Source organism: Trichoderma citrinoviride, assembly GCF_003025115.1.
Source record: "Trichoderma citrinoviride strain TUCIM 6016 unplaced genomic scaffold BBK36scaffold_17, whole genome shotgun sequence".
In the NCBI taxonomy this organism is placed as follows: Eukaryota; Fungi; Ascomycota; class Sordariomycetes; order Hypocreales; family Hypocreaceae; genus Trichoderma; species Trichoderma citrinoviride.
The window spans coordinates 333,850-348,256 of NW_020194725.1; the positions used below are offsets into that span (position 1 = coordinate 333,850).

The 14,407-nt window shown below is 55.3% G+C and overlaps 4 protein-coding genes across 4 annotated transcripts in view; 3 read left to right on the top strand and 1 right to left on the bottom strand.

The window, feature by feature from the left end:
• Window positions 1–2,830: 2,830 nt before the first annotated feature.
• Window positions 2,831–4,309, bottom strand: BBK36DRAFT_1144831 (hypothetical protein; the record flags this gene model as incomplete). The annotated part of the gene is made up of 1 exon (XM_024893705.1): window positions 2,831–4,309. The coding sequence occupies one exon, from the start codon at window positions 4,307–4,309 to the stop codon at window positions 2,831–2,833; it is 1,479 nt and encodes a 492-aa protein (XP_024745721.1).
• Window positions 4,310–8,023: 3,714 nt separating this feature from the next.
• On the top strand, window positions 8,024–9,999 carry BBK36DRAFT_1129251 (CBS-domain-containing protein; the record flags this gene model as incomplete). Its single annotated transcript, XM_024891718.1, has 2 exons — window positions 8,024–8,897; window positions 9,053–9,999. Coding segments are annotated over 2 exons (1,821 nt in total), but the record flags the coding sequence as incomplete, so codon positions are not given.
• A 376-nt stretch (window positions 10,000–10,375) lies between these two features.
• On the top strand, window positions 10,376–12,116 carry BBK36DRAFT_148341 (ribosomal protein S2). The gene is made up of 3 exons (XM_024897556.1): window positions 10,376–10,529; window positions 10,639–11,587; window positions 11,659–12,116. Exons 1-3 carry the CDS (start codon window positions 10,499–10,501, stop codon window positions 12,110–12,112), a joined length of 1,434 nt encoding a protein of 477 aa, XP_024745723.1. The 5' UTR covers window positions 10,376–10,498; the 3' UTR covers window positions 12,113–12,116.
• Window positions 12,117–14,061: 1,945 nt separating this feature from the next.
• BBK36DRAFT_1144833 (hypothetical protein) overlaps window positions 14,062–14,407 on the top strand; it is a gene marked incomplete at both ends in the record, with an annotated part of 2,194 nt that continues 1,848 nt past the window's right edge. The window contains one exon of the mRNA XM_024893706.1: window positions 14,062–14,370. Within this exon, the coding sequence (XP_024745724.1) occupies window positions 14,062–14,370 (309 nt within the window). The remainder of the gene's footprint in view (window positions 14,371–14,407) is intronic.

Consider the following 14,407-nt stretch of genomic DNA (forward strand, 5'->3'; position numbering starts at 1 on the left):
TCCGTTCTTCCTCTAGCCTCCTGAGTAGACCTTCAATCACTGCATTCCAGTCAGTCTTGACTCGACTCTGGATGAGTTTGAGCAAAGCCATGAAGCTTCCGCGATGGAGTTGGGGTTGGTTTTGAGACTTGTTTTCGGACTGGCTGGGGAGACCTTTGGCTACCTCAGCTTCAAACATGTCCAGATATATTTGAAATGACATGTCGATAACCTCTTTGGCGTTCATGTGTATCTTGGGTCGCTCTACATCGTGGTCGCCAAGCTGGTCATCGCGCTTCCATGACAGGCAAACGGGAAACCGAGTCGGGGCTAGCTGAGGGGGCACGGTCAAAGTAACAATTTCGCGAAGAGGTGATTCAGCTTGTGAATTTGTCCAACACTGCAAGGGCACGAAGCCTAAAAGAAGAGGGATTGTGGAAGACGAGCCGTGCAGTACTTGGTCAAGAGGTTGCTTCTCAGAGCTGCAGTTATCCACGAGATTTTCGGTCAACAAGGTTGCCCAGGGTCTGGCCGCGAGCAATGGTCCCGCGGAAACAAGGACATTGTAGAGTCCAAAATCTTCCGACAAGGTGGACGTGTCGATCGCGTCGAATCTAGTTGGTGCACTACCTCCATGTCCATATGAGACCTCGTCCAGGCGAAGGACTCTCGAGTCCCATTGTCGTCTGTACCAGTTTGCCGATAGCTTGCCGGCCGCATCAGCATGTTGAAGGGTATGGCAGAGTGCGAAGGGGTCTGCAACAACGAAGCGGACACACATGCTGTCCTTTACACTCTTGAAAGCACAAACCCATGCAACGAATTGGGACCGGGCGGCTGCCACGACTTTGTGTTCCTCGTCATCTTCACCAGGCCGCAGAGGAGAGTTTGGGGTTAGGCTGGCGAATGCCGTAGCGAGATGGAAGCTGAGTACGGGGTCACTCCCGCAGTGAAGAATCTTCCAGTCGGAAACCAGTCCAGCAAGCAGAGGGTTTGGCATCCTGGCATTCTTTCCGTTTATCATCGCGACTACTTCGGTCCAATAGTGGTGGGAATGCGGAGGTCCTGCACATGAGCGAGCCAAAGCAAGGGGGGAAGCTGCTCGTACCGCCGCTAGGTCAAGAGAGGGCTCCTATGCCCTTCTTTGTAGCATCCTTGCCAGCTTGGCAGCTTGCTCGTCTCTGCTTTCTTCATGTGCTGCGTCTAGGATGCGCTGAAGAGCTCTTCGGACATCACACAGGGTGTCTTCATCGCAGAATTTTAGAACTGACCCGTACGGGCCATTATTGAAGGATTCAAGCGATTCCAGCATAGGGACAATGGTCCGGACATGGCAGCTAACGAGCTCTATGGTTTGCTCATTCAGGTATATATGGTAATATATGTCCCATAGTGTTTGGTCGGAGATATCTTCCCTCTCGGCCAACATCATGGTCAGGAGAACCAAGTTTCGTGCTAACAGATGGCCTGCATCAGCGATACAGTGTACAGAGCATGGGTGGTTTCAGCCTTGACGAACGTACCGGTGATATTCTCATCATCATTGCACAATGTGAAGTCGAGCTTTCTATCAGCTGAATCAAGAAGCAAGCGTCAGCCCGCGCGTTGTGGTATACAAATGCAGAGGAAAACTCACGCAGCCCTTGCTGGACATAAGAGGTGTACAGAATGCTGCTCGGATCGCCGCGGCCAAGTAACAATACGCTGGCATCCTGGCCATGGGGAATGCTTCGAGCCAAGTTGATCGCAGGCGTGTTTCCAAAGGCATGAAACCAGCGGAATCGGTGCAGAGTAGTCGGGGTCAGCATTTCCACTTATGGAGGTGTATTTGAGGACTGAAATGGGAGGGACCGGATCTGAAGGCGAGTACGAAGGACAGTAGTGAGTCGCTGAACGGGTCGCAGCCTGGGAGCGAGACAGAGGCTATCGAGAGATGTTTGCGAGATGGAACAGGGAAAAGAAGAATGAAGAAAATAGATGAGAGAAATGATCAGTATAACACTTTTGAGGGAGGAGAGGTCCAAATGCGTGAGGAGGGTAGCAATTTGAAGGGCCGCTCTTGCCAGAATCTCCATGAGCGCAGCTTGTAGACTAAGACGTCACCCTCATCACACCGCCGGCAGAAAAATGAAGGCACGACACATGAGGGGGAGGGGTTAAAGACTTGGACCAAACATTTTCAAGACCATGTCTTCATTCATCACGACGATACGACATCTTGGGCACGTTCCAGCAGATGCACGTCACTGACGGTCCGACTCAGAGACATTTCGGCTGTTCTCGCAATACCGATGAATCCGAGGGTTCGCACCAAAATGCGGCACCAAGGCTCGACGACATCGAGTCATCATCACAAGCAACAGGCACAGCAATTGCGCTTCCAGCAATATCCAGCTCTCATTCGTACTCTAGTGAGTGCAGGCGATATCCTCGAAACTCCAACAACAATAAACTGCCAGGAAGGGACCAGTGGCGGATTCCCATCGAAAAGGCTCATTTCCAAGCATCAAAGCGTTTGTAACATCAATGCATTTCCAGACAAATGAAAGAATAAACAACAATCGATCCCTTTTATCCCCAATCCCTTTCCTTCCCCGTATTGTACAACAAGAAACTGACACCAGATTTCCACCGTGGCCTTGCTGTGATGTACACAACAGTCCGAGGCCGAGGAGATGTCCAAGAGAAGTCCTATAACCCAAGGAAAAATGACAAAAGAAAAAACATTATCCCGATCCATAGACCCGGTTCCATATTAAGGCGTCATCGTAAGGTCGACTCGGCAGATATAAGACAAGTTCGGATTAAGTCGTGGCCCAATAGGTTCGCTGGCGCACGACGAAATATCTCATCAGAAGTAATAGCCGTTGTCGTTGAGCATGCCGACGGCTACACCGTTGAACTCGTCGAATTTGGGCATCATCATCAGGCTCTGGTCGCGGTCCAACGGGATGAAGCTATCGTCGTTGGTGAACTGGCGAAGCAGATCGTCCTCCTGCTCGCCGATGCTCAGAGGCAAGGGGGCGCTCATGGAGGACATGTTCATCATGATGCCGCCGGCAGAGTAACTGACGACGTCCTCTGCCGCTGCTGTTGATGTGGCGGGATCCAGCTCGAAGAAGTGGGAGGACGGCGGCGACGACGATGACTGAGAGAGGCCGGGCGGCGTGTTGTAGTGGCCCGGTGTGCTCTTGCCAGGAGAAGAAGGATGTGAGGGCCTTTCCATGATTGCTTCCGGGGACACATATGAGCTGACACTGGCTTCCGAGGGAGACGCGCCAATGCTGGGGTTGCTGGGGCTGCTGCTGTTTGTTGTTGAGTTGGGCAGACTGGGCATCGGCGCTGATGAGATGGAGCGCAACGGCTCGGATTCGCCTTCAATTCCCATATCCAGCACCTCGTTCAGCACGTCGAGCTCATAATTCGGGGAGTTGGTGTTGGAGATGTCCGAATAACCCGAAAAGGAAGAGATGGAACTGATGGACATGTTCTTCTTCCTGGTCTTTGACGATTTCTCGAGTCGCGCGTCCAGCTCCGGGCGGTTCTTCTTGGGTCGCCCACGCTTCACCGTCTTCCTCACGATGCCGTCGAAGGCGCCCACGCACATGCCCCGTTGGCGATGTCTTGTGAGGGCATCGTGCCGCGCAAACTTGTTGCCACAGTCGCAAGGGTAGGGTTTGATGCCGGTGTGAATCTTGGCGTGCCTCTTGAGATCGTGCTGCCGTACGAAGCACTTCATGCAGGCCGGGCACTGGTACTGGCGGTCGTTGAGATGGGTCTGGACGTGGGACTTTATGTTTTCTTTGCGCCCAAACTGCTTTCCGCAGTCATCGAAGAGGCACGTCCACTTTCCGTCTGTCGTCTCAGGTCCCTGGATGTACTGCGCAATCTCTTCGACGGTGACGCCCGTCTCGGTTCGCGTCTCATCGATGTTGATATCGGCGATGCTAGCCGCGCTGGCAATGCTGGCTGCAGACTCGGTGCGGCGATGGCGATGAGGGCGATCGGCAGGAGAATCCTGCGCGCCGTAGCCGTGCTGAAGCCGAGGTTGCGACGACGGCTGAGCCGCATATCCGCCGGCGGCGGGCGACCTCATCTGCGGTCCTTCTAGCTTTGTCATTGGGTGAAGCATCCAATCATCAGCAGTAACACTCTCAGTGCGCCCCGGTAACTTAGCTGATTCATACTTCATGCCGTTCATGTTCATATAGTGCGATGTCTGCATGGGTACGGCGCTCAAGGGCTTGTCGCTTGCAAAGGCGCTGGGGCAGGATGTGCCGGTAGCAGCTGAGAGGCTCGGCTCGGCTTGCTGTCGCGCTTCATCAAACATGATACCAGAGGCGGGCTGCTCTATTGACAGACGGTGAAGCGTGAAGCTGGGTTTGAAGAATGAATTGGGGTTGAATTGGGAATTTCCGGATCCAAGTTTCCAAGGGCCGGCTGAGCTGCAGGTATGGTCCCCAGGAGCTCATGGATGGGATGGGATGTGGTCGCCAGGGCAACGGGCCAACGCAAACGTCTCCACCAATAGCCCGCGCCTATCGGCCTCTATGTGGCAGCTTAAAACAGCCCCGGCGGATGTCTCGAGACGGCGGCCAGGAACAAAGAGGGTGTTGATTCTGGGAGAGATCCGCAGTTGGGCGTTGCCCGTGAGGACGGATGAGTTGTCGGCCTGCTACTGGCTTCGGGATGCTGATGCCGCCGACTCTTGCGGAGACTCTCCATGCATTCTGTACATGGTTCTCGCTTACTCTGTGAGTCGGATGGAAGCATGTGATGAAGACGTTATGTACTCTTATGAAGTGATCAACACGCGGTAGATTAGCTTGTTGGCTTTGCTCAATGAGCGTCCTACTGCGGCACAATTTGTGGTAGTATATTCGTAGGGCGGCGCGATTGAGACTGATTGACACCTTTGGCAGGACAACGTGAACTGAGTGAAGCCGTCCGTGTCTCAGGCTGAGATTGATATCTCACTCTCACCTGGACTAGGCAGGTAGAAGTGGTCTGAGTCTGTGTTTTCCCCTCCCAATGCATCCCTGTGAAGGACGTGTACACGGATGGAATTAGACAACCACTCTTACGGCCAGTGTTTCCCCCGTGAAGAGGAACCCCAAAGGCCCTCCGTGCTGTTGTTTTCCTTCCCGCCGAACGTATCAGATGCAAAGATAGCCGCCTACCTGGCCGACACTATTGCTTCAGCACATCTACTACCAATCGCACACCCCCGGCGTCTGCGTTTCCTCCTCTCGGCGATTGTAATAAAAACATTGGCAACAGCCTCATTGTTTTGTACATTGTACTTGTAGACCATGGCCCTTGCGAACTAGACGAGCCAGCTGACGCGCGCCATGGCAACGCCAGCGATTGGATCTTCGCCCTGCTCTCTCTCTCTCACCCATGTCCATAAACATCTAGCCGCGACTACTGCTGCTTCTAGTAATATTTATCGACGTCACCATACGGTGTAAAAAAAAAGTGTGCGATGTCCAAAAGCGGAAATTGCCCGGCGAAGTAATTTCGTCTGCCGGGGGGGCTGATTATCATCAATAACAAAACAAAAACAGAAGTGCGGAAGCGCCCAATCAAGTGGGCGGTGCACCCAGAGCCTGGAAGAGGGACATGGGTAGTAATAAAAAACAAGAGAGAGAGAAGAAGAGAGAGAGGGAAAATGTAAACATGACGATTCTGACGGAGGGCCAGTAGGAGGACGACGTGGTCACCTTGGCGTGCTGATTTGAAGCCGTCAACAGACCATGGACGCCAAATAATGCATGGGAGATTGGAGAGGCGTCGTTGGTTGAGAGTGGCGCAGAAATAGAAAAAGGCAAAAGCCATCCGCGCGGGAACGGGAGGGAGCGAGTGGCTGCACGGCTTTGGCTGGAAACACGCCACTGGTGAAGCCACTGCCGGCTTCGTGGGTTCAATTGCTTTTGCTGCATGTGCGAGATGGTGCTGAGGAAGAGGGGAGTCGTTGGTTTCGGTGTTCCTACATAGGGGGGGCTTGGGCCCGCTTATCCACCAACAACATGTAAGTTGGCAGCATGCAAGATGAGTGATGAGGCACGATAATAGCACTGGAAGTGATTCCCAGTGCATGCTAGCAAGCTAATAGTATTACTTACATACAGAGTGCAGAGGGTGGAAAGGTGCTGCTGCTGCTGCTGCTGCTGCTGCACCAAGTTCCTTGTTTGAGCATCGATGGCTCCCATGTTGCTGCATCGAGCTGCATGAGAAAATATGGAGTTATCCCGGTCCTGGACCAAGGCCTACCTTAGCTTGGAGAGCTTGAGCATGACACATCGTCACCGAAGAATAGAAGGCATGAAGGGGGACTCCACAAGGCTTGAAGGGTGCTTAAAGTGCGTGCTTCTCAAGGATGGGAAGTGATGTATCTCATTTATTACCGAGTGCAGCAGTTGACATGGGGTTTCCTCATTCACGGCGGGACGCATCAGGCAACTGGGTCTACAGAGCTCGCAGATGAGTATCGTACGTACGCTCGTTGAGCGCGGATGAGCTGTGGAGGCTCAGAGACAATGTCATGTAGTACTAGTATTCATGTTCACATGATGAGACACGCCATCTTGCGGTCCATTGCCTTGGGTTGAATCTTGGGGCAGCATGTGAGTCATGCAGCCAGACATGGACGCCCTACTCGAGATAAGGTAGGTAAGTGCTTGCTTCGTATCCCACCCTCTGGTGAAGCCATCTACTCTCTGCGTTGCTGCAAAATACTTCTGGTGCCCCCAACACGACGTGCCTGACGTGTAACATCTGTTGATGAAGGCAGCTGCTGTCTACATGTAGTTCAAGTCTGCAGATATAAAGTTGAATCATTTGTCTTTATATAGGGCATACTCTATCTACTAGGATATGGCAGTAATAGCAGAGAGTGGTTATGTATCTTCCTTCTTCTTCTCCTTCTTTTGCCTACTCCCAGCAGCACAATACATGTACTCATAAAGCTGTGTTGCTGGGATGCTGGATACATGTAGCCCCTCCCTTGATCAACCGGCAGATCCCTCGTACGACCTGTGAAGCAAACATAAGCTACACCAACATATGCACCGACTTTCCAGACAGCTGGATTCATCAACAGTGACTCCATCCCCAAACAGCGGATCCGAGCCCACGAACCAGCCCTGCCCTTGTTGTTGAGCACCTGCAGCCCTAGGCCGGGCCTGCTGCTGCTGCGCTCTTTTCCGACCCAACCCTGATGGGTGCTTCCAGCGGCCCACGATGGATGGGAGTTCCCGGGTTGTGCGGCGCCTGCTTCATGCGCTACTCGTACAGGCGCTACAGGCGGTGCAGGCCCCTAAAGCCGCCTGTAAGCTGCACCACCTGCAGTCACCGCGCCAACCCACAGGGTCGGGCTCACCTGGTTCGTCCTGCTGCCTGAGCCAGTCAGAAGAACAGAAAAGAACAGCGAACCTTGCAGGGGTGAAGCCGCCTGGCCAGGGCTCAATATCTGGTGACCGACCTTTCGACTTCATTTCGTCACCCTTGAAAATCCCTCCCTCCACTGTCATTGGCTGCACCTCTGCCTGACTCGGGAAAATCTGCTTCCAGGGAATTGAAGTCCGTTTTCGCCTTCTTTTTTCTCTATTGCCTTCTCTGTCCAGCGACGACGTGCATCCTTGTTCTGCATCTTCTCTCGCCAGCAAGCTTCCTTGACGCCGAGTCGCGGACCGCAGCCACCATGTCGATGGTAAACGCCTCCAGAGGCAACGCCCCGAGCCGGAATCAGCCCCGGAGCACCACCCCGTTCAACAATGCCGGCCCTGCCATCGCGACGTCCGGCATCCCTCGTCCCGTCCTCGAGCCCCAGCAGCCCAGCGAGCAGAGCTCGGCCAGTCTGAGCGCGAGCAGGCAGAAGCAGTCCAAGCGCGATGAGGTACGTTGGCCGTCTCTCTGCTCTAGCTTTGTCCTCGAGTCTTGTGGAGGATGAGAAGAAAGAAGGGGGGGTCGGGGACAGGGAGCTGCTCAACAACCCCTCGGCCGCAAGTTGGGCGTTCTCCTGGCTAACGCGCGCATCGTGTAGGCGATTCGCAGGAAAATGGAGAACGATCTCTCCAAGAAAAAGACTCTCACGGGCCGGTCACGACAGATTCGCAGGGCCCCTCCCGGGACTGTGCTTGCCCTCAAGCCGAGCCAGGCCCTCCAGATCAAGCCGGCCACCACCGTCTCCGAGGCCGCTCAGCTGATGGCCGCCAAGAGGGAGGATTGCGTGCTGGTCACCGACGACGATGACCGCATTGCCGGCATCTTCACGGCCAAGGACCTTGCGTTCCGCGTGGTCGGCGCCGGGCTCAAGGCCGCCAACGTCACCATTGCCGAGATCATGACCAAGAACCCCCTATGTGCCCGGACCGACACCAGCGCGACGGATGCGCTGGACCTCATGGTCCGCAAGGGCTTCCGCCACCTGCCCGTCATGGACGAGAACCAGGACATCTCGGGTGTGCTGGACATTACAAAGTGCTTCTACGACGCCATGGAGAAGCTGGAGCGCGCATACTCTTCCTCGCGGAAGCTGTACGACGCCCTGGAGGGCGTGCAGTCGGAGCTGGGCGCCAGCCAGCCGCAGCAGATCATCCAGTACGTCGAGGCCCTCCGATCCAAAATGTCGGGGCCCACCCTCGAGTCCGTGTTGAACGGCATCCCGCCGACGACGGTCAGCGTCCGGACCTCGGTCAAGGAGGCTGCGGCCATGATGAAGGAGAACCACACCACGGCGGTGCTGGTGCAGGACCAGGGGGCCATTACGGGCATTTTCACGAGCAAGGACGTCGTCCTTCGTGTCATTGCTCCAGGGCTCGACCCGGCCAATTGCAGCGTCGTGCGTGTCATGACCCCTCACCCCGATTTTGCCCCAATGGACATGACCATTCAGGCAGCCCTGCGAAAGATGCATGGTAAGCTATTTCTCAAGCATCTCATCTCCCCATCCCCATTCTCGCCTTTACTGCTCTCATCCTAGCTCTGTTTTTTCATGGCTTTCAATTTTTCCTTCCCTTGCATACGAACCGCAGAAACATGGTCAAGCATGTGCCTAACACTCGTGTTCCAGATGGCCATTATCTCAACCTTCCCGTCATGAACGATGGCGGCGAGATTGTGGGAATGGTGGACGTGCTCAAGCTGACGTACGCCACGCTGGAGCAAATCAACACAATGTCGAGCGACAACGGCGAGGGCCCAGCATGGAACAAGTTCTGGCTCTCCATCGACCACGAGACGGAGTCGATGCTGTCTGGCGATGGCAGCCACAGCCACCATCACCATCACCTTGGGTCTCGTATGATGTCACCCGAGGCGAACCGTCTTGGCGACAGCGTTGCGCCCAACGACTCCGCATCCCATATAGGAATGGACTCGCCCCCTCGCTCCGTCGCCCCCGACGTGACGACCGCCGACGTTCCGTTTGCGTTCAAGTTCAAGGCGCCTTCGGGACGCGTCCACCGATTACAAGTGGTTGCCTCGCACGGCATCGAGGCGTTTGTGCATGCCGTCGCCTCCAAGCTGGGCCACGAGGTGGAGAGCATCGGAGGCGTGCCGGAGGTTTTCGAGGGCAGGATCGAAGGCTCCGGATTCGCCCTCAGCTACATGGACAACGAGGGTGACAGCGTGTCCATCACCACCGACAACGACCTCCTTGAGGCCATCCTCCTCGCGCGCCAGGCACATCTCGAAAAGGTCGACCTCTTCGTTCACGACTCAGAGAAGCCACCCTCGGCGCCGTCAGTGGACGCCCTGCCCACCCCCGCTTCGTCATCTGCCGGTCTTCGCGAGCGACGGAGGACCACCTACGAGGAGGAAGAGTCTGAGAGCGAGGAGGAGGAATCCGAGGAGGAGGAGGAGCGGCCCGCGCGCCGGACGCGGAGGTCGAGGACGATTGTCCACCAGGAGCAGCTCATTGCCGGCGTGCCCAACGACCTGCTGCTGCCCGGAGCCATTGTTACCCTTGCGGTGGTTATAATTGGTGTTTTTACTATTGCCAGAGCGACTAGCCGGTAAAAGAGAGCAATGCAATCCCCTTGTTGTGGGATTTCATATCATTTCATGATGACCTTATGAAGAAAAGTTGGTTGGCATTGGTAACTGTAGACTTCTCGAGCACAGACAAATCGTCATAGATTTAGGGCTTATTCTCTCTCTCTCTCTCTCTCCGTTTGAATTCTATTATATTCTCTTCAAAAACTCGCTGCTTGACGAGTGCCGATCTGAGTATTTGTGCATCATCATTGTCATGATTCTATGCTATCTGGTGCCGTAATATGAATATTCGGCACTGCAAGATGGCGTGTTACTATCACAAGCCACGACGTGGGGTAAATTTGCGCTGGCAAGTTCTAGTATGGCGGGGTCGAAAACCGTAGCAGCAAAAGAGCAGCGGAACCGGAAAATGTGCGCCGCCGTCGAGGCTCCATCGATAGCGGCGTGATCCAAATTTTGGACGCCGGCAGAGCATTGACAGTCGGACGGCAGCAGCAGCAGCGCAACGATTCAAGCCGTCATGAATGTCCAGAGCGCTGCTGTGCGGCACGGTGAGTCCAATTGAGGCCCCCTGAAGAAGGGAGAAGAACAATAATGCAGATGGAGGGGGGGGAGCGGGAGGCGGAAGAAGAAGGGTACATGCTCATAGAGATTTTCTAGGCCGCCGCGCACTGGCATCTCCTCTGCCCAGAGCCGTTCTGCGGCATCTCTCGACCGAAGTGAAGACGACGACGACAGCGACGGCCACGACGGCGAATGGACAGAATCAGGCATGGCCGTCTCCGCAGGCCGCCGCCGCGCCGCCCAAAATTGTCTCGTCCGCGAAGAAGAAGCAAAAGATTGTCGAGGAAGTCATCATGACGCTGGGCGCCAACTCGTCGCAGGAGCACCACGGCGTCGCCTGGACGAAGCCTCACCAGAAGGGCAAGCAGACCCTGACGCCGGCGCAGCAGTACGCCGAGTTCCTGCGGATCCAGCGCAACACGAGGAGCCTCGGGTCGGACGTGGAGAAGCGCTACGTCCCCACGGAGATTATCAGCAACCCGCCGCGGCCGGAGGACGTTACGCTGGAGCTGCTGATGGCGTCGCAGACGCACATGGGGCACAACACGTCGCTGTGGAACCCGGCCAACTCGCGGTACATTTACGGCGTGCGGCAGGGGATTCACATCATTTCGCTGGAGACGACGGCGGCGCATCTTCGACGGGCGGCGAGGGTTGTCGAGGAGGTGGCGTACCGGGGCGGCATCATCCTCTTTGTCGGGACCCGGAAGGGGCAGATGGAGATTGTGACCAAGGCGTCTGAGCTGGCGGGCGCGTACCACCTGTTTACGAAGTGGACTCCCGGCGCCATCACGAACCGAGATGTCATTCTGAGGACGCAGGGCACGAGGGTGGTGGACCATTTGGATCGGGAGCTCGATGGGTTCGACATGTTCAAGGGGACGGCGAGACCGCTGCTGCCTGACCTGGTGGTGTGCCTCAACCCGCTGGAGAATTACACGCTGCTGTATGAGTGCGGGTTGAAGAATATCCCCACGATTGGAGTGATCGATACAAACGCCGATCCGTCATGGGTCACGTATACGATTCCGGCAAACGATGACAGGTGAGAGCTACCAATCCCAGATTTCAAGCGCTGTCAGATTTAGTTCAAGCACTAACGTTCCTCCTCACCAGTCTTCGCTCGATGGCTCTGGTTGCGGGAGTACTTGGCCGAGCCGGAGAAGCTGGCCAGAAGCGACGGCTCCAAGATGCCGCCAGGGGCGATGTCTCATGGAACACGGCGCCAGAACTCAGCCGCCACATGAGGAAGGAAGTGCAGGCCGCCGTCACCAAGCGAAAGGAGGTCATGGGCCAGATGCAGGCCAACATCCAGGGCTTCACCGACGAGGAGCTGAAGCTGCTGAGGTCTCAGTATCTGGGAGAGCAGCAGGAGGAGGTTTCCGAGGAGGACCTGGTCAACATGATGGGACAGACGGTCGCGGCAGAGGGAGAGAAGGGGGTGGCGGCGGAGCAGGCGGCGTCGTCGGAGTTTGCGCTGGGAGTGCACCTGGGCATCATCGAGGCGCAGCTGAGGAGTGTGCAGGAGAGCGCTGCTGAGATTGAGAAGGCTGTCAAGGGAAGTGTATGAAATACCTATATCTAGTTTTTCTTGGGAGGTTACGGGTTGCAACTACTAGATGGATGAGAGGGGGGGTTATAAAAACTTGTATAATAGATGTATATGCATGATTGCAATGAGAGGAATACTTTTAACCTGGCTTGTAGCCTGTGTCATGGTCACGTTGAGATCTGTTTACGCTTCACTGCTCGGCTTCATTGCTGCTTGCTCTGCTGCTCTGTCGAAAGAGGTAGACTTGCAGGTTCATGGCTGGCAATTGCATTGTCGTCCTGCATCTCGACTTTGTAACTGACGGAGACAACAGACGGATTGATTGAGAAGGAACGGCTACGAATATACCGAGACGGCAGCCACGCCTGACATCAGATACATAAACACCTGTAACATGGAGTTGGAGAGAGATGATAACTCAGACCTTTCAACAAGGTACACTCGTTCATACAGTCCATCATATTGTGCCCCTTCTTCCTCTCGCGTCCCCTCGCCAGCTTAACCTACAAGGCGCGGCTCGAAAGACCCCAAAGGCGGCGCACATCCAGCGGAGAAACCGTCCTTCCGATGGCCACAGCAAGGTAGCCAAGGTACCGACAAATACCTTTTAATCCGCCGACGCACAACGCAAACCTCAAGTCTCACCAAAAGTCACGCCACACACCAAGGGGAAAAAAAAGAGCGCCTCCCGCTTAAAGTGCTGTCAGAAAAGGCCTGAGAATCCAGTGTTTGTTTGGTCCGAGCAGAACGTCGCACGACGAACTTTTCAGCACAGCAGAGAGAGACGACCAACGGAAAAAAGCGAGCGAGAGACGCACAGAAAGCTGAAAGCCGCCACCGCAGACTGCCAACGGGAATTCGAGCAGCCTATTGGGAGAAGCTCCTTATCGGCAATTTTTCTTATATTAAGCTTTCCTGGAGGGTGTGACGGGAACGGGAAGACTGAAGCTGAAGACGATCCGAGGAAAGCTGTGAGAAGCAGCAGAAGCAGAGTTGAGCTCAGGGACACCTTGGTTTTCTCCGTTCTTTTTCTTTCTTTTTTTTCGATTCTTTTATTTTTTGTCTATTGAATTTTTTTTTCCTCTCATTCTTTTTTTCTGGGACCTTGTTGCTGGGGCTGCATATTTCCCCCCCCTTTGCCGCGCTACAGATGCGCTGGCGGGACGTTCCTTTCTGACAGGACCACCACGAAAAACCCCCTAGCCGCCTTTTCTCTCTTCTCAGCTCCTTCAAGGTTACCTTACCTTGCCTTGCCCTTTCCTGCGCCTTTCCTTTGTCTTCCCGCCCTTGCAGCCTGTAGGGGGGTCGTTGGTCTGCACGGCAACTTTAGCTGGGCTGGTCTACCATTGGGGGAAGCGCTGGTTCCTGGTTTCCTGCGGTTGATTTGTTCGGTCTTGGTGTTTCTGGCTTGTCTGGTCTGCAGAGCAATATTTCCGGATTGTTTCCCGTTTTGGAGCTTGTCGTTTTTCTTCGAGACATCCTCGGTCATCTGAACTCCATGGTATGTGCTCTTTTCCTTCGCCTCCTTCTTCGTCACTCTTCTGTTCCCCCTTTTGCCCGACGACAATGGTTCCCTTCCACACTACCTCATCCCCCAATTGGTCCCCCCTCCTCCCCTTCCCCCTTCACCCCCCAGGTTCCTCTTCCCTTCGTCTCCATTCTCCGTCTTCGTCTCGTCTCCCCCCTTGCTCCAAATGACGTAGCCCGTGGTGGTGAAAGAGGGCCATGAATCCCTCGCCGGGCTTTCTGGAGTTTGTTTAAGCGGGCCTTGTGGCTGATTATCAAATCCGGGCAAATGCACAGAGCGTCTCTGGGTGACCAACGGCTTTCCTTTTCCTCTCTCACCCCCCCCTTTTTTTATTATCCTAAAATAAAAGTTCGACGCACGCGCTACTGCTCCCTCTCCTTTTTTTTTATAACCGGTCGCCCTCCTCCGGCTCAGCCCCCCCCTCCTCCTCCGAAAAACGATGCCGGCCGCCGTCGATGACCCGGCCAGCCCCACAATCCATCGGGTCTCCGGCCAGCCGCCGTTTCCGGACCCGAACAACCCGGTGCTGCCGCCGGACATTGTCGTGGACCAGCCGCGAGAGTTACACCGGGTCGTCGTACTGCCGCGGCTTCAAGACCTTGGTTTTCAGCCGTTTCCGCAGCCGCCACTTCCGCAGGTAGTCCCCCATGCACAGCGGCGGCAGTTAGAGGAACAACTAGACGCGCGTATTCATGCGGCGGTCGCTGCGGCCGTGGACCACGGCGCTGCGTTCGCCGTGTTAGCAGCGGTGACAGACGGCCAGGGAGTCGCAGTGGACTGCTCCG

Bases quoted from the DNA above. Each gene is read 5' to 3' on its own strand.
- BBK36DRAFT_148341 (XM_024897556.1), top strand. From the start codon at position 10,499: ATGAATGTCCAGAGCGCTGCTGTGCGGCACG. The intron at 10,530-10,638 runs GTGAGTCCAATT...GAGATTTTCTAG, and splicing joins GAGCGCTGCTGTGCGGCACG to GCCGCCGCGCACTGGCATCT. The intron at 11,588-11,658 runs GTGAGAGCTACC...CCTCCTCACCAG, and splicing joins ATTCCGGCAAACGATGACAG to TCTTCGCTCGATGGCTCTGG.